This window comes from Pelodiscus sinensis, chromosome 1, assembly GCF_052426305.1.
Source record: "Pelodiscus sinensis isolate ZL-2025 chromosome 1, ASM5242630v1, whole genome shotgun sequence".
NCBI lineage: Eukaryota > Metazoa > Chordata > Testudines > Trionychidae > Pelodiscus > Pelodiscus sinensis.
This window is the reverse complement of record NC_143052.1, coordinates 303,482,440-303,506,607: the sequence shown is the minus strand read 5'-3', so window position 1 is coordinate 303,506,607 and position 24,168 is coordinate 303,482,440. Positions and strand designations below refer to the sequence as shown.

Sequence of the window (24,168 nt, the reverse complement as noted above, 5' to 3'; positions counted from 1 at the left end):
GGTGTCCTTAATCTGTTCTGTGGTCCTGGGGTTCTTTGTCACATGCACAAACATTATTCCTATTGCTGATCCACCCATAGTGGACTGATATTGGATGCCTTGCCCTCATGTGAACAGATACAACGAACAAGCATTGTTACAGTTACCTGTACATGATGCGGTGTTTTTGAAAGGCCTGAACTTATGGAGCAGGTGTAGACAGTGAGGGATGCGTAAAACTAGCAGAGACAGGAAGTCTCTCTGTGCTGACCATGCCCTTAGCTTCTTGAGGAAGTGGCCTCCTGTGCATGTATTAAATATGGAGTACTCTTGAACTGTACTGCTGTACACTTTCTAGCTAGCGCAGTTGTATAAGACCCCAGTTTGCACAATGGTATGGAACTGGGGCTTAGCCACGACAGACCCTGAATCAGGGAGAAAGTTTCCTAAATATGTAGTAGTATTACACTAGTTTCATGTTGGTACCTGGTCAAAGTAGGCTTATCTTCTTGCTTAATTATCTTCTCTGTTGTGCTGTGAATAAATATTACTTAATGACAGTTAAGGACCATCTTATTCTGAGTTTGTACAGGTCCTAAGGCAATGAGATTCTGGCCTATGACTGGGACTATGAGGCAGTACCGCAATACAAATACTCACATGCTGATCTACAGAAATATTTTTCTGCCTTGGACATCCCCACTAACTTGAGAGATCCAGATGGATCAGTTACTGAAAATGGAAGCATGTGAACTTGACAGCTTCAGTTTGAGTCTCCTTGTTTCCTGCACTGAGTGTTTTTTCTGCTCTTTACACTAAATGGTAAGCATGTCCACATAATAGTGTGATGAGGATGGATGGATGGGAGATTTTGACTTCCTCAGTCATGGCATACTGTTGCAGGAAGGAGGTTTGCTGGGAAGAGATGGGGTGGATCTGACCACAAAAGGGAAGGACATCTTAATGCAGTGACTCACCAATCTTATTAGAAGGGCTTTAAACTAAGTTGAGTAGGGGCAGGTGACAAAAGGCAACTAGGTTCAAAAGGTATCTTTAATAGAGGACTAGTTCTTTGGGGAGAATCAGATATGGAAAATTAGAGTAGAATTACAGGAGCAACAAGAGGGAAATCCCTGGGGGGAATTTGATCAATACCTTAGATCAGTGTTTCTCAAAGTGGTCCGTGAAACCACTTTGAGAAAGTTGCTAACCGGCCGCGCCGGTGTGTTTATTTACCAGCACTGAGGCCACGGAGCCTTGCAGGTCCCTTTGGCTCTGGTTAGCCAGTCATAGCAAAAGGAGCTGTGGCTGCTGCTTCCCATGGCTCCCTTTGGCTGCAAACAGCAAATCGGATCCAATGGGAGCCATGAGGCTTTGTGGCTGCGGCACCAGTAAATAAACACACCAGTGTAGCCAGTTAGCAGTTTTCTCAAAGTGGTTTCATGGACCATTTTGAGTATCACTGCTTTAGACGTCTGCTCACAAATTCAAGGAATAACAGGCCTAAGCAGTCAGAATTGGGAGTACTAATAGACAAGTCATAACTGAGCTTAAGTGGCATCTCAGATACTTGATGGGATAAATCTCATAAGTGCAGTATTGGCATAGAGGGGTACATCTTGTTCAGGAAGAGCATGTAGGAATAAAAGGGAAGTGGTGTTGTCTTGTACACTTGTTCTGAGTTCCAGAAAGAGGCAAGAGGCAGACCAGCTGAAAGTCTCTGGGTAAAGACGAAGTGGGGAAAACACATCCAAACCAGGTGGAGGAGGGAGATGAGGCATTTCTAGAACAAATAAAACAAATATCCAGAACACAGGCCCTAATAGTAATGAGGGACTTTACCTACCTAGACATCAGTGGGAAAAGTAATATGGGAAAACACAAAATATCCAATAAGTTCTTGGAATGTCATGGGGACAATGCTTTGTTTCAGAAACTGAAGGAAGTAACCCAGGGCATAGGCATTTAAGAATTGATTCTGACCAACAGGGAGGAGATGGTTGTGAACCTGTAGGTAGAGGCCTATTTGGGTGAAAGTGATTATGAATAAGGCTGTGAATCATTCATGGAGGTCACAGAAATCATGAAACAAAAAACAGGACTATGTAGCACTTTAAAGACTAACAAGATGGTCTATTAGGTGATGAGCTTCCGTGGGCCAGACCCACTTCCTCAGATCAAATAGTGGAAGAAAATTGACACAACCATATATACCAAAGGATACAATCAAAAAAATGAACACATATGAAAAGGACAAATCAAATTTCATGTGTTCATTGTTTTGATTGTATCCTTTGGTATATATGGTTGTGCCAATTTTCTTCCACTATTTGATCTGAGGAAGTGGGTCTGGCCCAAGAAAGCTCATCATCTAATAAACCATCTTGTTAGTCTTTAAAGTTCTACATAGTCCTGGTTTTTGTTTCAGCTACACGAGACTAACACGGCTACATTTCTGCCACAGAAATCATGGATTCTGGGACTTTCTGGGACCTTTGTGATTTCCACAGTAGTTGTCGTGGTACATCTCAGGGCATCCCTGGGGCCAGATGCTGTGCTGGAGCATTGGTTGGAGAGTAGTCAGGGTACCCTGGGCAGTTCCCCCACCTGGAGTGGAAGTAGTAGTGGCACCCCAGCCTGCTCTCAGAGCAGTGGAGTCTGCTGCAGCGCTGCCTATCCCCAGCACCTAAAATTTATTTAGGGCCATTTTTAGTAAAAGTCATGGACAGGTGACAGGTCATCTTAACCATAGTTCTCTCCAGCACAGTGACAGAGTCCCTGTGTGCCTACCTGGTCATCAACAGTTTATGGAATTTGCTTTGGTCACAAGGATGTCACAATAGTGCTTGTGTAATTTCAACTGGAAGTTCTGGTTGACAGACTGAGAGGCCATCTATCTCTCAGTACTGGAGCTAGTTGGAGAAAGGATTGAGAGAAGGTGTTGAGGAAAGACTAAACCATGAATACATTTGTGAGTGAACAGGAGGTAATTGATAGAGGTAAGGGTCACTATTGTATTTTTTATATCCAACCTGTATCCACACATACACATTCAAGAGCATGGGTGCATAGAAACGTGTAATATTCTCCATTTATATGACCAGATCATTAGCTGCTGTAAATCCAGTGAGCCTCTGCTGACTTCCCTTTTAATTGACTTGAGTTGAAGGACTGGCCTACAGCCTCTGAACCTGGAAACTTTCCTGACAACCTGTGTCACTCTTGGATGTTATGGGGAAGGTCTTCTTTCCTTTCTCCAGTTGTTTTATGTTTAATATGGGTCCTTATTTTATGGCTTCTGCATCCTTGGAGCCAAAATCTGGTGGTGCAAAGCATCAGAGATGGGAGAAATTAGAAGAGAAAACACAGAAGGACTTCTCTTCTAGCTGACTGTGTCTAGACTACAAAGTTCTATCACTTTTCTTCTGAAAGAGGCTTTTCTGACAGTTGGCCCATCTACACTGGGCCAAATGTCAGAAAAAAAGCCTCTTTCAGAACATCCCTTCTTCCTCGTAGAACGAGGTTTACAAAGATGCTGAAAAAACATGTCTGCTTTTCCAATATTTTTTTGGAAAAGCAGACGCATTCCTTGGACGTGGCAGAGCTTTTCTGGGATATCTCTGGTATCCTGGACAAACTCTGCAGTCTAGATGTACCTGCTGTCTACTTAAGATATTAAGTGGATAGCTAGCATATTAAATGGAGGATAACCAAGCGTTTCTTAGCAACACTAGTGCTCTTAATCCTACACCATTACTATTGCAACTGTATGGGCAATGTAAGTTACAGTTCTGATTCCATCTGCATCTGGGTGTTGGAATCGAAGGGTAAGGATGGGTAATCGCCTAATCTTGAGCAATCTTTCATGGGAAGGGTAAATTCTGATCAATTCCTCCTCCATGCCTTGGAATGCTGTTACAATGGAGACAGATAAATATGGCATTTCAGATTTCTTGTTAAATATTAAGTCTCCAGGAGAATTTCTGCTGAGACACACATAGGAGATAAAATCCTGATTTTATTAATACATCAACTATTTCACAGTTTCATAGAGTTTAAGGGTGGTAGGTCATTAGATCATGTACTTTAATCTTCTGTATGTCACAAACCATTACGTTTCACCTAGCAACCCTATGCTGAAACCAAAACTTGTCTTGGACTAAAAATTGTCACTCTTGAAGGGTATGTCAACACAGCAGACAGGATACTGGGCTAGATGGACCTTTGGTCTGACCCAGTACGGCCGTTCTTATGTTCTTATGTTGTGCATTGGGGGAAAATCTTTTAGGGTCTCTAGAGGCAACTGGACAAATACCTAGTCCGTGTGTCTTCTCTGCAAGTATTTAAATTACCATAAAATAAAACTGAAGCCTTTTTTTCAAAACAGAGTGCATAAAGTTTGACTTCTAAATTCATACAGTGGGGTCTTTAAAAAGTGGCTTGATTTTCAAGAGATACTGAACCCCTAGAAGTTCTTTGCACTATCCATAGGTAATTCTGGGTGCTCAGCACTTTTGGAAATGACACCCTGGCTTAGCAAAACACTTCAGCATGCACGTGTTTAACTTTAGATTTATTTGTTGGCATAGAGTTAGGCATGTGATTAAGTTGCTGAATCAGGATGTAGGCGTGTTAATATGGATTTAGGAGTTTTAGTTTAGGCACCCAGTTTTAAAAATCTTGGCTATAAATTATTCTGTGTGCTAGCAAAATGCCTAAATTAATAGTAAAGGTGGAAAAGATGATTTTATGTGGGGATCTTATTTAAAAGGAGCAGCTTTTCCTTATTATAATCCGTCCCCCCACAATAGTTCTGCAAACAGACATGGTCACCATGAGGGAAGAAAAGGATTTGCATGACTCCCAGGTCCACTTATCACCATGTCTGGTCTCCTACAGAGTCTTTACTAGATAGTGAATTAAAGACACAAGCACCGAATCCCAATATCAATGATAACCAGCAGAATCCTTTCCTTTAATTTCAGTTGTTTACAGCGAGGTTGTTTTACTCCTGGACCATATGGACGATCAAGATAAGGCCACTATTGCCCTTCAGATTGTCAAGATAGCTGAGACCAAACTGGCTGTCGTTGTGACTGTTCTGCTAGAAAAACTTCAGCAGGATGAGGTAGGGCAGTTTCATCAAATCACATCTGTTTTCCATGTTTCCACTCCAAATTCTGTTTGACTTCATGGAAGTAATTCAATACAGAACTTGGCTCAGCCCACCTTCAGTGTAATCAGTATTTACCCTTCTGTCTTCATGCAAAACTCATCATGCAAAATTCTGTTACAGGTCAGGATGATATAATAAAGAGACACTCAGAGGAGCACTGTCCTTTTGTACACACTGGAGTACATGGGCTGTATATTATAAAAGTGCACTGTAGGGGTATCTATAATCTCTTATAGCAGTATTTTGTCCTCCTTTAGCATCTTCATCCAAAAACCTCAAAGCACTTACCTACTTACTCATGAATTAGGTTTTACAGCACCTTTGGGAGAGTGATAAACTTCCCTATTTACTGATGGGCTGTGTCATGGGGAATTAAATAACTTGCTCAACACCACCTAGTGAGTTAGTAGAAGAATGGTGAATAAAACCCATGTGAACTGACTCTCTGCTCTAAATCCAAGACAACACTTCTTAATTATAATGACATATGATTGGGATATAGCTTTGAAGGGTTCTTAAATAATCCAAACCCCTTTTTCCTTTATTAATACTCGCATCCAGCAAAGTCCATTTCTCTATTAAGGGTCAACACAGAAGGCATTTTAGTTTCAAGTACCAGGAAGCCAAGACAAGCAGTTCATTTCTGGCTCGCTTGAATAGTGTGGGGCTCTTGTATTCATAAGTTATCAATTATGATTTTCAATTGAAAATCCTCCTTACATTTAAAAATGAATGGAAAGAGGCAGAGCCTCTCCGCACTAGAGCAGTGATAGCAGTTTTCAGCTGCATCCTTTAAAAGCACAACCACTGGAATGTGTAGCCAACCATTGGCTTTGAACATTCCAAAGTGCTTTATGACCTTAGCAGGCAGTTCACACCTTCAGCTGCCTGAATTCAGAGTTATAGACTCACAGGAGACAGATGTGAAAGGCTTGTTGGATCATCCAATTTCCCAGCAGTGCCTTTTTCATTTTTTGGGGCCAAACCAATTTTAAAAGCTCCTAGTGACTGGGTTTCCACCACTTTCCAATGAAGACTATATAATAACCTGATAGATGTCGTATAGCTGGGGCATTTTTCCTGATGTTAAAGTCTAAATTTTATGTCTCTGATACTGCTCTCTGCTGTGCAATGTATGTGCTGCAGGGTAGGAAACACTGACTCCTAAGCATCCTCACTCCACAGTGCATGCTATGCAGCAAGGAGGTGGTGGCTGGCTGGAGTAGGCAGTCATGGTTGTGCTGACTCTGTGGAGGAGAGCTGACCTGATCTGAGCCCACGGGAGTCCAGTTGTTTTCCCAGTGTGATGTGATTCGATTTATTTTACATCCAAGAGAAACCGGGACACTCCAGGGGTACTTAACCACTTTCTTATTTATTGCAAGCTTTAAGCAGTTATTACAGTTGTTTAAGTTTTACAAGCCTTAAAAACAATTACTACACAATTTAAACCTTAAATGCCATACATTCTAAAGCAATAATATAGTGCAAAGCAATGCAAAAGCAATTAATAAAAGAGCTACTATAATACAATAATAAAGACTAGTTCACTTACACTTCACCCATATGCTACCTACAGTAGCAGGCAGGAGGTCAGGGTTCCTTTTCTTCCCATGCATTGGAACACCATGCACTGGCTCACCGGTGTGAAGGGCCTATTTACTTCTAGTTACATCGAGCAGTATCTGTGGGTCAATCCTGCTCATTCCCTCCCACTGATTGTTCTTACTAAGCCCATTTTATAGCAAAGCGAGACTTGGTTGTTCTAATAATACTTACCAATTGATTACGTATTGTGTAGGATATGTAACATGCCCAATACCCTATCTGGAGTACATCTTGTCACTCAGGATGTTGCTGCTATGTGCATAGTTGACAGTTGTATGGCTGCATCTGTAATTTGTGGTTATCAGAAACAGAAGTACCTGTACAAGATTGCTTGCCATGTGTTCTTGACATGGTCTCAGGTACCACGCTTCATCTGCATTGTTATGCAAAACATTCCTTCCTCTCACAGCTTCTCCCATGACCTTGCCTGCATGTTTATGTTCACCAGACTTGAGACAGGCCTGGGTTTTGCTTGTTAGAGATCCGCACGTGTTAAAGGGAGACATGGCCATTTACTGTCAAGGCAGGCTCCCCTACACCCACCCAACCTCACCCTGATGCATGAGGTCAGATCCCATAGAAGTTGCAGGTCTCTATTTAAAAGTCAGTTCTGCTGGCCTCCCTGCACTTTTTAAAATTTTCTCCTGAATTACTTCCAAGCTGTTGATCTTTTCTGGGGAATGTGGTGCCAAAAAAGTGAAATAAGCCAGAAGCAGTCACACCTCAGATGAACAATGAGAAACTTCCTGCTTTATGACAAGATTCCTGTATGTAACAAACCCAGCCCAGATGGCTGTCTTTTTTTTTCACTGTCACTCCAGGTCACTTGTTGTTTCCCACTTTTCTCCCTCTCATTATGTCAGTTATATTGACCCCCTCTCTAGGTGCGCTAGTTTGCAGTTCTCTGAAATCAGTCTTGTTCTGCTCAGGTTTCTAATTTCTCTGTGCCCCTCTTTATTATTTCTCTGTCACAACTCATACCTACAACTCCTCCATATTTAGTATCATCTGTGAATTTCAACTTTGATGGACCCCATAAAAGAGACCTTCAAGTGTGCTACTGTCAATGTAGAGCTAACTCCTGAGCTAATTTTCCCTAAAAGCTGCAGAAGATTTACTGCAGGAGTTGGGTATTTTATAATTGTATTTACAAATTCTGCCTGGAGTGGATAAAAAAGGGCAAGATGCTAATAATAATAACAACAACAATAACAATAATCATCATAATAACAACAATAATAAACAAAATTAGATAAGGGGGCAGTGCAGGGCCCTTATTCTGATTAAAAAATTTGTGAATTGCTCAGCTTCTTCTGAAGTGCTGCTAGCTGGGGTGATTGTGGAGGGCATAGCAAGTTTTACACAAATGAAGACAAGGGGTTACTTGAGTGAGTATGCAGGCTGTGGAATCAGTGTGGTCTAGTGGAGAGGACTCCAGATAGTGAATCAGAAGACCTGAATTATTTTCCTGGCTATTGATCTGCTCTTTTAGCCTGGGCTAGTTGTTTCATGTTTAGATTGTAAACTCTTTTGGGCAGAAGCTTATTAGCGTAAGTGTTACTATATTGCGTTACTATATTAGCTTATAGCATTACTATATTGTCATCAAGGAAACATTTTCCCCAATTGTTCTTTTATGTTTTGTCCCCAGAAAAACAGAGTAGACATTTACTGTATCCTGGAGAAAGTATTACAGCAGGATGCCCAGGTCCTAGAGAGAAGGCTACTGAGCAAAATAATAACACTTGCCTCAAACCACATGAGAGAGACTCAGGTAAGTTAGACTAACGGAAGTGTTGGAGCATAAGCTTTTGTGGTCAAAGACCCACTTTACTGCTTTTGCAGATTCAGACTAACACGGCTACCCCTCTGATACTCAGGTAAGTTAGTTTTCCCTATATGCTAATGACAGGAATGAAAGCTTAAACTAATTAAAACATTTTTTGTAAACTATATACTGAAACTCCAGGATTAATGACTGCTAGGGGCCCATAGATCCCCACACCGTCCTCCAGAAATCCCAGGTCCTAAGCAGCATGTGACTAGTTTCATCTTGTTCAAGTTACACATGTGCTTAAGTGCTTTGTAAGGTCAGGATATTGTGACATATATCAGATGCAGAGAGGCCTACCGTTTCTTAACAAGCAAGTTTTTTGTGAAGTCTACTAGGGATTTCATTATTGATACTGATTTTCTGTGGAAGGTGCTCTGATACTATGGTGTTAAGCAGCAGGATGAAACCTTAAAACAGAATCTGAGCTATTTCCAAAAGAAGCAGTATTTGGATTTAGGGTATAGTTTATTCAGGAAAATTCTCTGAATATCTTGAAGCTGCCCACCTCCTCTGAGGGAAAAATATCATGTCACTATGATAGCCAATCATCCACCACAAATAGCTAATAGCGAATAGTCTAAGCAGCTTGCAAACAACTGAAAGGCTGACAAGTGTTTAGCCAAACGATTCAATGATTATTTATGACTAATGATTCTGTTCACAGAAAGTTGGGTGGAAAACAGAAATAAAAACTTGATTCATTTGAGCAGCATTGGCTGGTATAGTTGGCTTTAATCACTTCAGTCTCTCTCTTTTTGTATTTTTTAAGGAAGCAACAAATGAACTAAAAGTGGCAGCGAGCAACACATTAGTGGCTCTGGCACGCTGCTATTTCAATGAGGTGATGTATGAGCTTCAATGTCATCTGAAACCACTGGAGCTGTCTGACGAGTTCACTTTGATTACACTGGGCAACCTATCATCAGCCTATAGTATGTCAACTTCCATCTTTTGTTTCAAAGTTATTGTCTTCCATTTAAGGACAGAGGTTCACGCTCTGTACAGCTACACAAAGTGCTATTTGGGGGGCATGAGATGAACTGCTGTGGCTGGTTCTAGTTGCTAGACCATGAGCTATCCACACCAAAGTGCAAGCTCTTATGCCCCATTTGAAGTTCTTAAAGGACAGGATTGAGGAAAATCAGGTCTAGTGGAGCTCTTCTCCATTCCATTTCTCATCCCTCCCCAGTGCTCTCTCTCCTACTCTGGGAGAGGATTGGACATCCGGCACAGCTGCACATTGGTGGAGAATGCTCCTCCTCAGGGTAAATCCCCCACTGATTTTTTACTGCTGCCTTATCATTTGTGTACGCAGCACAAAATGACCTAGGAGCCCATAGCATCCGACCCAGCGGTGTTTCTAAATGCGATAGTAAGAAGGCAGATAACAGTCAATTGTCTGTCTTCCTTTTCTTCTGGTCCTTCTTTTCAGCACTCAAGTGCATTCCTTTTGTGGGAATGACCCTGTACGGCATGAGCTCCATGCGGATGTTAGTCGACGAGAGCAGGCTGAGGCAAGCATTTTGTGGTGGTAAGTGCCAGCACTTATTGTAGATGTCCAAAATGGATATTTAGGGGCCTTGGTACAGAGTTAAGTGACTGATCGTTTACAAACAGGCTCTGAACTGGATTGTACCAGGGGCTGAGTCCTCATGCTCCTGTGGCACTCAGTGGAGTTGAGAGTGCTCCTTACTTTGCTGGAGGTGCTGAGCATTTGTAAGTTCAGGCACTTTATGACTTGTGGATATTTTAAAAATAAACAAAAGCTGATGCTGCCCATGTGCCAGGAAACTCCTGGGGGAGAATGTGCAGGCAACAGATTGAATTACATTTAAAAATTTCCCGTTTTCCACCCCTCCACCCATTCCTCCTCTTTATTTTCTTAATTATCATCTCCTTTCACCCTCTTTCTCTGTCCTCTGGTCTTCTCCACTTCTCTCTTCCTTTGCTTTTTAGTTGATGCTCAAGTAAGGCCACGTCTACACTATGCAGAAGATCAATGCTGCTGCAGTTGATCACCAGGGTCCAAATAAGCAGGTCTAGTGAAGACCCACTAATTCGAACTGAGTGGGTGCTCCCGTTGGCACCGGTAGTCCTGCTTCTCATGAGGAATAACACTCCTGTCAACCTTCCACTGTGTGGACAGTCTGAAAACACGATTTAAGATACGTCAACTCCAGCTACATAATTAACATAGCTGGAGTTGCGTACCTTAAGTCAACTTTCCCCTTTAGTGTAGATCAGGCCTACGGGCCTAATCCTGCACCTTTGAGATAAATGGGAATTTTGCCATCAGCGTCATAGAACATGGGATTGAGCCTTAATTTTCCTTTCAAGGGCAGGGGGTGCATCTAATTTTAGGGCAAAATGCTGTCAAATCTCAGTATAGCTAATAGGAGTTAGGGGCACTGAACATCTTTCAGACAAACTGTAACCCAATAGGAAATCATACAGTTTTAGGGCTAAATAAGCAATAACTGCAGAGGACATGAATCATTCAGAAAACAGCTGGTCAAAATATTTTGGTTTTTTTATTATATGTTTCATATTTGTTTCCAATTTGATGGAATATTAAACTGAAAAATGTCAATGACAGTTTTAATCAGGATGTGTTCAGTGTTTTTGTGCAGCTAAAAAGGTGGCTGAAATTTGTTGATTTTTGAAACATGTGAATGATCTTTGTAATTTGAAATTTTGAAAAAAACAAGAGTAAACACTTTTAAACTACCTTTTCAATCAGCTCTAATTAAGAGGTAACAAGGGAGAAAAAATATGTTTTCAAATGATGGGAATTAAAAAGAGATGGAGAGAGGCAAAAGAGAAGAAAGCCTTTTGAGAAACAAGAAATGGAAAGGAGGGAAGAGAAATAATTCAAAACTGTTATTGGATTTCATCAGCTGTTCCTGAATTGGGCATGGAATTGTAATAAACTACAAGCCTGGGTGTCTTCACTGATGAAGCAACGTATCCTTATTACTATTGCATCCTTTTCATATTGCCTGTCTTTTTTCCTTCCATGCAGTTCTGGAAAAATTGTCAAGGGCAGTAAATGTATATTTTAGTAACTGGGAAAAGTGCCCATTTCCCAGAATGGGTAAATCTCAATTCTGTGATCAAATTCTTCCCCTCTATCGTCATGTGACAAGCAAATGGACCACATGTAAAGATTTGGAGGTGAGAATTGTAGGTTTTCTAAACCATTATGAGAAATTGTATTGTTAAATTCTCTGTGTATGGCATTCTTTGTGATGATGGAGTTCAATGGCAGGTTCTTTGGGATAGAACAGAGTATGATGTAAAACATTTAAAAAAGATTATAATGTCACAAGCTCCTGGAAATTCTGTCTGTACATAGTGTACATAGATTCCAGTTTTGTCACCTGACATGCAGATGAATACAGGAGAATGGGCTAAATTCATTCCTGGCAGATGTCTATTCAGTTCCAGTAGAGTTACAGCAGGAATGAGTTGGTTTAGTGTGCATACTAATCTGGGGAAATATCCCACTTGGGAAAGTTGTGAGGTGCACTAGAATATAATTCTGAAACCAACATCATAGCTGTGTCTAGACGGGAAAAACTTGCCAGCTGTGTACACTGGCTGCTTGAATTTCCGGAAAAGCACTGACGATCTCATGTAAGATCATCAGTGGTTTTCCGGAAAGATTATGCTGCTCCCGTTCAGGCAAAAGTCCTTTTCCGAAAGACTTTTGCGCAAAAGGGCCAGTGTAGACAGCACAGTAGTGTTTTCCCCCAAAAAAGCCCTGATCGCGAAAATGGCGATTGGGGCTTTTTTGCGGAAAAGCGTGTCTAGATTGGCCACGGACGCTTTTCCGCAAAAAGTGCTTTTGCGGAAAAGCATCCTGCCAATCTAGACGTGCTTTTCCGAAAATGCTTTTAACAGAAAACTTTTCCGTTAAAAGCATTTTCGGAAAATCATGCCAGTGTAGACGTAGCCCATGAGTCTTAATTCTTTACCAGGAAATATTGAGATAGGGCTGTTTCAACAGTGGAAAAGGGAAATTGCACTCATCAAACGTAGAAAAGATGGGCCCATTGCATGATATTGAATGAATTTGTAGGAACATAAATTCTGTGTCTCTTTGTAGCTCAAGCAGGCCATCATCAAAGCCCTTGGTCCCATGATGAGCCTCCTCCTGCATAAAGAAGAGTATCAAGATCAGGTGTTCGAACAGATCCCATGGCTCCTTGAGCAATATAAAGAGGATGTTAATGTTTTTCATGCCACCAAGGTGAGATACTTATTAAAATAACTATCAATGTGTGCGCATAGGTGAACTGCACTAGCTGCTACCAGTGGCGTTTCCTGGTCTACATAGTGACTTGTTAGATAATAGATAAACACACAAGTCTTGATTTTATAGACATGGTGACCCAGGTGACAAGTTTTGTAGGTAAAAGCCTCTCATGAAAAGTATCTTCTGTTTCCTGGAGATGCTAAGGAGGTAAGAAACAAAACACCTGCCCCTCCCCCCCATAAGATACTCCCTCCTTGTGATTTACTGGTACATCCTATCAACTCTGTGTCTCTCTTTTAGATTATAAATAAACTCCTCAGAGCAGGGGCTGCTGTGTGTTGTCTCTGGGCAGTATTAAGTAAACGGCCAGTAGCTGAAAATTAATACTAAGAAGGCCTCAAGTGCATTGCTTTAGATTATATAACTAGATAGATATAAAATCACTGTCTATTTCATCTACCGTTGTGTACAGGGCTGTTGTAGCTGTGTTGGTTCAAGGATATTAGAGAGACAAGGTGGGTGAGATAATATAATTAAAGATATTTTTTCACCCACCTTGTCTCTCTCATTTCATCTACCCTCAGTATCACATGACCAAGGTAACTCTTGTCTGCTGATAGTGAGAGGATGGAGTGAGGGGAGTTGGCTTCAGTAGTATGATTTAACATGCTCAGTCTATGTGAGCTGGCTCAGTACAAGCCAAGCAGCAAATCCAGGGCCACAACCCTGCTGCCCTTCCCCCCTCCCCACTTCCCCCATGGTTTACTCCCAATCTATGTTGGCTTTCTGGTCCAGAATATGTGGTTGCTTTTGGGACTGGAATACCCATGACTTTGAGGGAATCAATGCCTCATAGACTTGACTAAAAGTATCAGAGGACTACACAAGAGCCTAAATGTAGTAAAATATGTAGATTTCATCAGAGATATCCTGAAAGCTTCAAGCAGCAAAGAAGAAAAGTGTGTAGGTACAGGAAGGAGTTAGACTGTCATCTCATTATCAATAGCCTGGAAGAGAACATAAAATCATCATTGATAAAATTGGCAGATGAAATAAAAATTGGGGAGTGGTAAATAATGGAAAGGACAACTCACTGATTCAGAGTGATATAGATCATTTGGTAAACTGGATGCTAACAATAAATGTGCATTTAAATATGGCTGAATGTAAATAGATGCATCTAGGTGATACATACATGTTGAGGGATGCTTCCTGAGAAGCAGTAACTCTGAAAAATATTTTGGGAAACTTGGTGAATACTCAGCTGAACATGACCTACAAATGCGATGCGGTGGCCAAAAAAGCTGAAGTGATACTGGGATGCATACATGGGGAAATCTCAAGGAGGAATACAGTGGGAAATGCAAAGTTCATTTCCACACTAGAACTGACCAACAGATATTGGTAGATACCCCTGATACTGGCTTCCTGTGAGAAGAGTGCCTTCCACACCCTGCTTGGCTTATAGCAATTCAGCAGGATGCCATTTGGGCTGCACAGAGCCTCAGCCACTTTTCAGCAGCTCATGAACCAAATATTGCAAACATATATGCAATATACAGCCGTGTGCATTAAGAATATTGTCATCCACAGCACCAGCTGGGGGGAACACCTCTGACATCTTAGCAAGGTATTGTAAGCCCCAATAGATGCAGGACTCACTGTGAATCCAGCCAAGTGCCATCTTAGTGAACACAGTAGGAAGGGGAAAACTATAGCTCCTTGATAAATAAGGTCTAAGGCTTGTGTGACTGCCCCACCTCCATGACAAAGAAACAGGTGCCACAATACTTCAGACACAGTGGCTGCTTAGTACCCAACTTCATCACACTGGGCACCCTATTATTGGACCTGATGAAGAACACCCAATCACAGAAAGTCCAGTAATCAGAAGACTGTGAGGAAGCCTTCCAGGCCCTGTGAAAGCAGCTGAACCAAGAGCTGGTCCTATCCCATCCAACTTCACAAAGCCTTCTATCCTTCAAATGGAGGTCTCGGAGGTAGGACCAGGAGTGGTACTATCTCAAGAAGTAGGTGGGAAGGAGCACCAGATCCTTTATCTCAGCTGCAAGCTGTTCTCCTGAGAGACCTGCTGCCCTACTATAGCAAGGGAGGCCCTGGCCATCAAGTGGGTGATCTACACCCTGGGGGTATGTCTACACTACAAAGTTAATTCGAACTAACGGATGTTAGTTTGAATTAACTTTGATAGGCGCTACACTAGTGCTCCGCTAGTTCGAACTTAATTCGAACTAGCGGCGCACTTAGTTCGAACTAGGTAAATCTCATTGTACGAGGACTAAGCCTAGTTCGAATTTACTAGTTCGAATTAAGGGGTGTGTAGCCCCTTAATTCGAACTAGTGGGAGGCTAGCCCTCCCCAGCTTTCCCTGGTGGCCACTCTGGCCAACACCAGGGAAACTCGTCTGCCCCCCTCCCCGCCCCGGACCCCTGAAAGGGGAACGGGCTGGCTACGGTGCCCGTGCCAGGTGCAAGCCTGCCAGCACCCAGCTAGCAGACCCTGCACCTGGCACGGCTCGAGCCAGCCACCCGCTGCCACCCAGCCCTCTCCCTCTTCCCAGGCTGGCGGCTCTCGGGAGCCTGCCCAGGACCGCAAGAGGCGGGCACCCGCCTGGTTTAGTGCGGACATCGTGGACCTCGTCCACGACCTACGCACTAGGCACAGGAAAGTGGCCGTCTAGGGCACGAGAGCTGCCAGCCTGGCCACCCAGGAGCAGGTGTGCATGAAAATGAAGGTGGTCCACTGAGACTCCCGACCCTGACCCTGAGCTTACAATGGCCATACTGGGTCATACCAAAGGTCCATCTAGCCCAGTAGCCTGTCTGCCAACAGCGGCCAACCCTAGGGACCCTGGAGGGGATGGACCGAAGACAGCGACCCAGCCATTTGTCTCGTGCCATCCCTCTCCAGCCTTCCACAAACCTTGGGCAGGGACATCACTCCTACCCCCTGGCTAATAGCACTCCATGGACCCACCCTCCATCACTTGTTCCAAACCTCTGATCATTGTAGTTGCCCTCCCCTCTCCCACCCTCTCTCTTCCCCTCTCCCACCCCCTTTTCCCAGTCTCCCCGAGTTTTGTTCAATAAAGAGAGATTCTATTTTTGACCACAAGTACATCAGGAAGGGGGGCTAGGGAGGGGTAAGTGGAAGGAGGTGAGGGAGGAATGGGGTACGAGCTCCCGATGGGCTGGCTCTGCGGGCTTCTGGGGGTGGACGCTCTCCTGCAGCCCCCCAATTGCTCCCTCTCCCCAGATGGCAGCCTGCGGCAAGTACAGCCGGGCTGATGGCCGAGTGGTGTGATGTGCCCAGTGTGGGCACTCAGGGCTCTCCAAGCCAGGACTGCTTTGCAAGCGGGGCACCCCTGAGCACTGTCTGTCCGGGGTGGGGGTTGGGTCCCTTTAAGCACAGCCCTCAGCTTGCCTGAGGCAGCAGCTCCATGCTCTAAGTCCTCATCTGATGCCCTTCCGGCACTGCTTCCGGCCATCCTTAACCCCCGTTCAGGGTCCACTTAATGTGGACATGCTAGTTCGAATTAGCAAAACGCTATTTCGAACTAGTTTTTTAGTCTGGGATATTATGTACTGGGGAAGCCCTTTCAACTGGTCACCAACCACGCATCCCTCAGATGGATTAATAACATGAAGGACACCAGTGCCTCAATCATGAGGTAGTACTTCCCGCTCCAACCCTATGACTTCTGTATGTTACACTGGGCCAGGGAAGGCTTATGCAAACACAGACTTCTCCCAAGTGGAAGGAGACGATGAAGAGGAAGGTCCACCAATGGACACCCTCTTAAGGGGGAGTGTTTGTGACAGAGGATACCCACCATGCATGGTTCAGCGGGAGCTAATCATGATCTGTGGGCTATGCCCCTTCATACTTGCTGGGAATGCTCCAAGTGGAACCAGGAAACCAGGATATAAAAGGGAGCAGCTCAGTTCTGTCTAGGCTGACAGCTGAAGGGAGCAGAGGTGCTTTGCAGGCTTTTGTGGAGGGACTGACAGTGCCCTAGGATGCAGAAACCAGCCAGCCTGTGGTTCCAGTTGACCCCCCTTCCCTCCCCACAACCATCCAATGCCACAGATGGAGGAGAGACCACGGAGTTACTGAGATGACCTGCTGCAGAAGAATGGTGGGAAGTAATCTATGTGAACTAAGCATTATTGAGTTGAGGTATTAGACTTTGACTCTGCATGTTTTGGAAGAAACCCCATTGAGCTGCAAGACAAGGCCCTAGGCTGGGACCCTGTGGAGTAGGTAGAGCCTGGTGGAGAAGGGCTGGCCACTAGGCAACACTGGTTTGCCCCAAAGAGTGGTTGAGCACTAGGTTGAACGGTCGTACCTAGAAGGGCTTGGGTCATTGAGCTGAAGAGCCTCATCAAAGGGCTGCTGCACTGACCCTGACTATTAGGCAATGCTGCTCTAAGAACCAGGCCTGCTATGGTGGTTGGGGAGACTAGGCCACTTGGGCTGCCTTAGTTCTTTAAGTCCTCCACAACCTGATACCATCCAAACAGGGTGGACCTACCCTGTGACAGGTGACTTACTTACAGTCTATAATATCTGCATGGGGAAATATATGTAATGACCTAGCAGAGAAAGGCATGACATGATCCAGTGGCTACAAACTGAAACAGGATACATTCAGATGGGAAATAAGGTCTACCTTTTCAGTGGTGGGATATTAGCCATTCAAACCATTTTCCAAGAGTCAAGGTGATCATTTTAAAATCAAGATTGGATTTTTTTCTGAAAGTTCTGCTTTAGGAATTATTTTGGCAATTTCTAAGGCCTGTGTCATACAGAAGGCCTGACTAGTTGATGACAATCATCCCTTTTGGCCTTGGAATCTATGAATTCCATGAACCTGCTTCAGTCATTGAATATTGCTCCTTTGTATGCCCACCTTCTAACTTTCACCCTCTGTTGTAGAGTCTGAGGCAGCTCTTGGAAGTCTCTGGTGAATATAAGATCCTTCTACCTAAAAGGAAATTTCAAGCCATCTGCAGTGCTCTGCACAACCGGGTGAGGGGAACTTCTTCTTGTATCACTTGAGCTTAAGCACAGCAGATCTGAAGCATATTAACAATAAACATCTTTTGAATGCTAGTGAAGAGCTCGGAGACCTTCTTATGCCTTATTGGTTTCTGCTGGCTTAAGAATAAGCAGATAGTGGTCTCATTTTATTAGCTAAAATCCAGCTCAGTTTGTAAAGCAATTTTAGCATAAGCCAGTTATTAGAGGGAGTTAGAGTTATATAGTAAAAACTGATCCCATCCAAATGGGGAGGACCTAGCCTGTGACAGGGTGACTTAATTGCAGTCTATAATATCTATGTGGGGAAACATATGTAATAATCTAGCAGAGAAAGGCATAACGTGAGCCAATAACTAGAAAATGAAGCTGGACAAATTCAGACTGCAAATAAGGCCTACATTTTTATGGTGGAATAATTAACCATTTGAACCAGTTACCAAGGATCAAGTCTTGATTCAATTAGCTCTGCTGCTAAAAACACTTTGAAAGCAGGAACTTCTGTTATCCAATGCATCGGTCATTGTTTCTGATTCTTGTTGTGCAGTCAGTACCATTTATTTTGGGTTCAGAGCCCTATTTGGAAAGGTAGGAAGTGAGTGCTTAGAAATTAATTGAGCATCTTCTTTTCAGTTGCTTGTTCTGATTAGTTTTCCTTTGATCACTTCTCTTCTTCCCACAGATCTGTTCTCCAACTCAGCAGCTCATCATGGAAAATCAAATGGAGCTGTGCTATTGTATCCTACTGCTAGGTAGGGGAAGAGACTCCAAATTACACAGTAGTTTCCTTGTAACTTCCTTCTTTTGTAGGTGTGGTAAGAATGAGCTTTCAGTTGTTAGTGAGGATGTGATTTCTTCCTTTGCAGCCCGTTCTTCTCCTGATGACCTCATAGCTTTTCTGCACTCGCAGCTGAAGATTAAGAATGAGACTGTTCGTGTGGCATCCCTGAATCTGCTCACAGCTATTATTGGTGCTGACTGTAAGTAACACAGGAGTAACTGTGACTGCTGCGATCATCGCCATCGTGCTGGGGGTTGAGTTGGGGACATCCAGAGCTAAAAGCATGAGCTGCTATAGGTTGCTCTAAAGAACCAAGGCTTTGCAGGCATGGTAGGGCTATAACATACTCATGATCTCTGCAAATGGGGCACAGAGGATCTGTAACACAGGGGCGGATATAGGGCAGGGCGAGCGGGGTGGCCGCCCCGGGTCCCGCGCTTCAAAAAGCCCCGCGCACGCGCCGTGGTGCCACCGCGCATGCACATGACGTCACTGTGCATGCGCCGTGGCAAAGGGGGGGCCCCGCGGCATTATGCTGCCCGGAGCCCCGCAAAATGGTCATCTGCTCCTGCTGTAACACATAGAGTCATATAGTCATAGATTATTAGAACTGGAAGGGACCTTGAGAGGTCATCAAGTCCAGTCCCCTGCCCTCATGGCAGGACCAAGCACTGTCTAGATCATCCCTGATAGGTGTCTATCCAATCTGCTCTTAAATACTCCAGTGGTGGAGATTCCACAACTTCCCTTGGCAATTTTTCACAGTGTTTAACCAACCTAACAGTTGGGACGTTTTTCCTAATGTCCAACCTAAACCTCCCTTGCTGCAATTTAAGCCCATTGTTTCTTGTCCTATCATCAGAGGCCAAAGAGAACAATTTTTCTCCCTTCTCCTTGCGACACCCTTTTAGCTGCATGCTCACCAGAGGGTTGGAAATTCACTAAAGGGACCCAGTGCTGCTCTAAGTTACTCCCATGTGGTCACACAGAAATCAACAGGGTTAATTAAGTGCTGAATGTAGCCTAAGATATTTTCAAGGTTCAAATACAAATGTAATCTTGTGGCGGATGCATGTTAATAATAATGAGATAAAAACAAAATAGTACTCCTGACTGAATAAGTATTAGACACTCTAGAATAGATTCCGAATTCTGCTATACTGGTGGTAAACACAGACTAACTTCACTGACCTCCATTTGTCTAACTCTCTTACAATATTTCCATCAGGATAGTATGATGGTGCTATTTACAGAAGTGGAAATACTTCAGACTTAGACTGGTGTAACTGAGATCAGAGCCTGGTCCTATATTTTCCCCGCTGATTCTGTATACGAGTGAAGCTTGGTAGTACTCTTAAATAGGGCCCAGGACACATTCTAATGTGGAGCATGAGTGTTTGGAACAAAGATATACTATACTGCACACTTCTCCTTATCTTTCAGTGCCTGAGACAAGAGTTAGAAAGTTTCTGATTGTGAAGGCAGTGCAATCTGCTCTCAGTGATCAGAGTGCTAAGGTAAGATTGTGTGTGGAATAGTGGTATTGCTGTTAATATCTGGGAAGTATTTCACTCAGTGGAGAGTCTGGCAATGAGACACATTTTTAGGCTGAGATTATTAATAGGGTTTCAATTAATCACAGTTAACTAAAAATTAATGGGATTAAAAATTGAAATTTATGAAATATTTTTGTGGTTTTTTACATTTTCAAATATATTGATTTCAATTACAACACAATGACAAGTGTGTACTATGCACTTTATATTATTTTTATAACAAACATTTGCATTGTAAAAATGACAAAAGAAATACTATTTTTCAATTCATCTCATACAAGTGATGTAGAGCAATCTCTTTAGCGTGAAAATGCAACTTACAAATGTAGATATTTTTTGTTAACTGTAACAAAACAATGTAAAACTTTAGAGTCTACAAGTCCATTCAGACCTACTTCTTGTTCAGCCAGACACTAAGACAAACAAGTTTGTTTACATTTATAGGAGAAAATGCTGCCTTTTTCCTAATTACAGTGTCACCTGAAAGTGAAAACTGGCATTTGCATGGTACTTCTGTAGCCAGTGTTGTAAGGAATTTACATAACGGATGTGTTAATCATTTGTACTTCAGCCACCATTCCAAAGAGATAAAAGCAAAAGCAAAAGGACTCTCATATCCTGTCTCATATTGCATGCAGAAGGGATAATAATAACTCGTGCATAATCTCTACCCTTGCAGGTGAGGATGGCAGCTCTCCATTTTGTCCTGAAGCTGCTCAGTTCAGGAAGTGTGGAGAATTGTGCAGCAGGGGATATGGTTGCATACGTTTTCAGAGAGTTCGATGTGTCCACCAGAAATCTGGTAAGGAGAGTTCTTAACACTTAGGACTCAGTTCTGCCATTCTGGCATGCTGATTGTTCCCCTTGACTTCAGTGGGAGCTTTGGATGCTCAAGGATGCAGCTGGACTGAAGGATTAGAGCTAGAATCTGATCAGTGATATTCGTGTAAAGCCAGGGTAATGCCCCTGACTTCAGTGGCATTATTTTGGATTTACACAAGTGTAACAGAGACCAGAATCTGATTCTGGATATTTACATCTGACAGTGCGACCTACATTCCTTAGACCTTGGGCAAGTCAGTGAAAATTCTGACAACACAATCTTTCAGTGAAATGCTCTTGTATAAGGAAGCACATCTTTTTTATAAATAGACTCTCCAAAGAACACACTGGTGCCCAATCCTGTGGCTGCTGAAGCATACATCAACTATTAGCAAAACACTGAAGTTATGCAGCCTACATCAAGATGTCTAGAACCTGGAAAAGTTTGCTGCACACTTCATACTCTGTTCTATGTGTACTAGTTCAAAATCTTTTCAATGGGTATTTCCAGCTATGGGCAGAGTCATGGACTCCAGACACAGAGTTCCATGATGGGATCCATGATATACATTAACTTTACAGTAAGTTGTTGAGGATCTTAGCTCTGCCTGGCCCTTTAGCTACGAAGTGGGAGCTTATGGCAGTACTCACCAACTGCCTCTTTTTCATGCTACCCATCTCAAAGAAAGTAGGAGGCAACTCTTTCTCATCAGGCCACATTTGCTCTTATTTAAACTGAAATCAGTAGAGCTGATCAATATTTAGTTTGGTGTAAGGAAGAACAGAATTTAGCCTATAGATAGACTCACATTCACTATGCACAGAATGATCAAGCTGCTTGGGGCATCAGAACAAACAGAATGGCTCCCTCTAGGTTCTGCATATTTATTTCCACTGGGCAGAGTCTGAGTGGCTCTCCTCAGAGATAAAAAGAAGAAATGTTCTTTTTTGAAAATTTTTCAAAAAATGAATACTGTTCAGGGAACTCTTTTATAGAATCATAGAACGTGCTAAAAGCAGAACCAATTCCAACTAAATCATCTCAGCCAGGGCTTTGTCAAGCTGGGACTGAAAAACCTCTAGGGATGGAGATCTCACCACCTCCCTCAGTAACCCATTCCGGTGCTTCACCACCCTCCTCGTGAAATCGTTTTTCCTAAGATCCACCCCCCCACACACAACTTGAGACCACTGCTTCTTGTTCTGTCATCTGTCACTACTGAGAACAGCCTCTCTCCATCTTCTTTGTGTCCCCTTGTGCTGGGGTTTTCCTAAGCCTGGGTTCTGACCCACCAGTTAGGTGTTTCTGTTATTCTCTTCCCTTAAGAATCTCCATCATTCGAGGTTTTTAATGCCAGGCTTGGCAAAGCCATGGCTGGAATAATTTAGTTGGGGCTGGCCCTGCTTTGAGCAGGGGGTTGGACTATATGACCTCCTGAGGTCCCTTCCATCCTTAATCCATGATTTTATGATTTGTGCACTCCTAATGCAATGGAAAAGCTCTCCTAGGTCAATATTCAGAAAGGCTTTGTAAGAAATAGACACCGCTTCTACAGCCAGTGTTTTCCCACTAGCTAGTAAATTCTATGTATCTATCTCATAGCAGGGGACAAAACTTCCCTCCCAGGATGTTCAGGAAGAAAGCACTATCCAAACTATGTGCATTCACATCCTGCAAGGCCTGGACATATCAGTCACTGGAATGACCCAAGTAAGTGACATGTTGCTACTGCTTCGTGAAATAAAGACATTCTTCCGTATATCTACTGTACCTCTCCATAAGGAAGCTTCTTGCCAGTCAGGATAATGGAGGTACAGCATGTCAAGTTCATGTCAGAGATGATGGGACCTCTGTATCATGGAGGAAGCGATTCACAGTACAGACAAAATAAAAAGGAACTTCACTGGAAGGAACCATAATGCAGTGGTCTTCTGTTAATTACCACGATTGCCTGAGTGCAACGTCTCCTTAGATTCCCCATGAATCCCTTGGAAATGTAGACTTGGTGATCCTGTATTTAAACAGTTATTGGGGCCGTGATTGTGCCTTCTGTATGTCTGAAAAGTGCAGGATGAATTTATGGTGCTGTCTAAGTAGCTTTATAATGCAGGGAAAGATGATTCATCTCCGGATGAGAACCAGATTGCTAATGCTCTCCAAACAAGGCAGTGTACTTAAAATGTAGAGAGAGGGATCACTGGGACAGGTAGAGTGAGATGATGGCGGAGGGGAGGAGAAAGTGAGATCGAGATAAGGTAACGAGATAGGGAAGGGTCAGTGATGACTAAATGGAGAAGGTGCATGACAGAAGGATTCAGCCAGTAGGAGGTGGGGGAATGAAAATAGCCAAGTGTTGAACTGTCTTGCTCTTCTGTGCAGGTGTTATGGCCAAGGCTTCTAACATATGTGGTGCCAACTCAGTACACTGGCACTTTGAAGCCTCTCTGCAGATGCCTCCAGGAAATGGCTGAGAAAAAGATGCAAGAAGGAGGAGAAGCTGCTTGCCTGGACTATAGTGGACAAGGTTTATAACAGAAACTCATTTATTCTCACCAGCCACTATGAAATGACCAGATTCAGCCTGTTCCAATTCTCTCATCTTCAGTCAAGAGACTAAAAGGAATGCAGGATGATCTTGGGATTAAAACATGGCAATGGGAGGGAGCTAGAAATTGGGGGTTCTGGTTCCAGATCACCACCAAAATTCTGATCTAACATTGGGGAAATCACTTGCTCTCTCTCAGCTTTCCCACTTGTGAAATTGAGGACTAATTAACGCCAGTTTCTTAGAGGGGCTATGAGGAGGAATTAACTCATGTTTGTAAAACACTTTTGAGATGCTCTGCCTGAAAACACTATGGAAATGCAAATATTATCAGCTGCATGCAACCTTGGTGGGCACATTGGAAATGGCTAGGTGAACAACATCAGCGGGATTCTCCAAAGTCTGGCATAATTAATGATCTTCTATTTCTTTTCCCAGGGAAACTCCCTACACCTCAGGGATTGCTGGCACGACTCCTGGTAAGTAGACCATGGAGGACAGGTTTTCTGAGAAATGTGAAGTGGAACAGTTAAGTATAAAAATCAGT

At 43.1% G+C, this 24,168-nt stretch overlaps 1 protein-coding gene and 1 long non-coding RNA gene across 2 annotated transcripts in view; both read left to right on the top strand.

Moving 5' to 3' along the window:
- The window catches only part of LOC142824863 (maestro heat-like repeat-containing protein family member 2B), a 42,308-nt gene extending 23,404 nt beyond the window's left edge, over nucleotides 1-18,904 (top strand). Inside the window, exons 3-6 of the mRNA XM_089777489.1 lie at nucleotides 12,706-12,849; nucleotides 17,815-17,907; nucleotides 18,599-18,668; nucleotides 18,783-18,904. Of these exons, the coding sequence (XP_089633615.1) occupies nucleotides 12,706-12,849; nucleotides 17,815-17,907; nucleotides 18,599-18,668; nucleotides 18,783-18,904 (429 nt within the window). The remainder of the gene's footprint in view (nucleotides 1-12,705; nucleotides 12,850-17,814; nucleotides 17,908-18,598; nucleotides 18,669-18,782) is intronic.
- Nucleotides 18,905-20,140: 1,236 nt separating this feature from the next.
- LOC149525782 (uncharacterized) lies at nucleotides 20,141-23,364 on the top strand. Its single transcript, XR_016348860.1, has 3 exons — nucleotides 20,141-20,214; nucleotides 20,933-21,055; nucleotides 22,679-23,364. It is a non-coding gene; the product is annotated as an uncharacterized LOC149525782 (long non-coding RNA).
- Nucleotides 23,365-24,168: the final 804 nt, after the last annotated feature.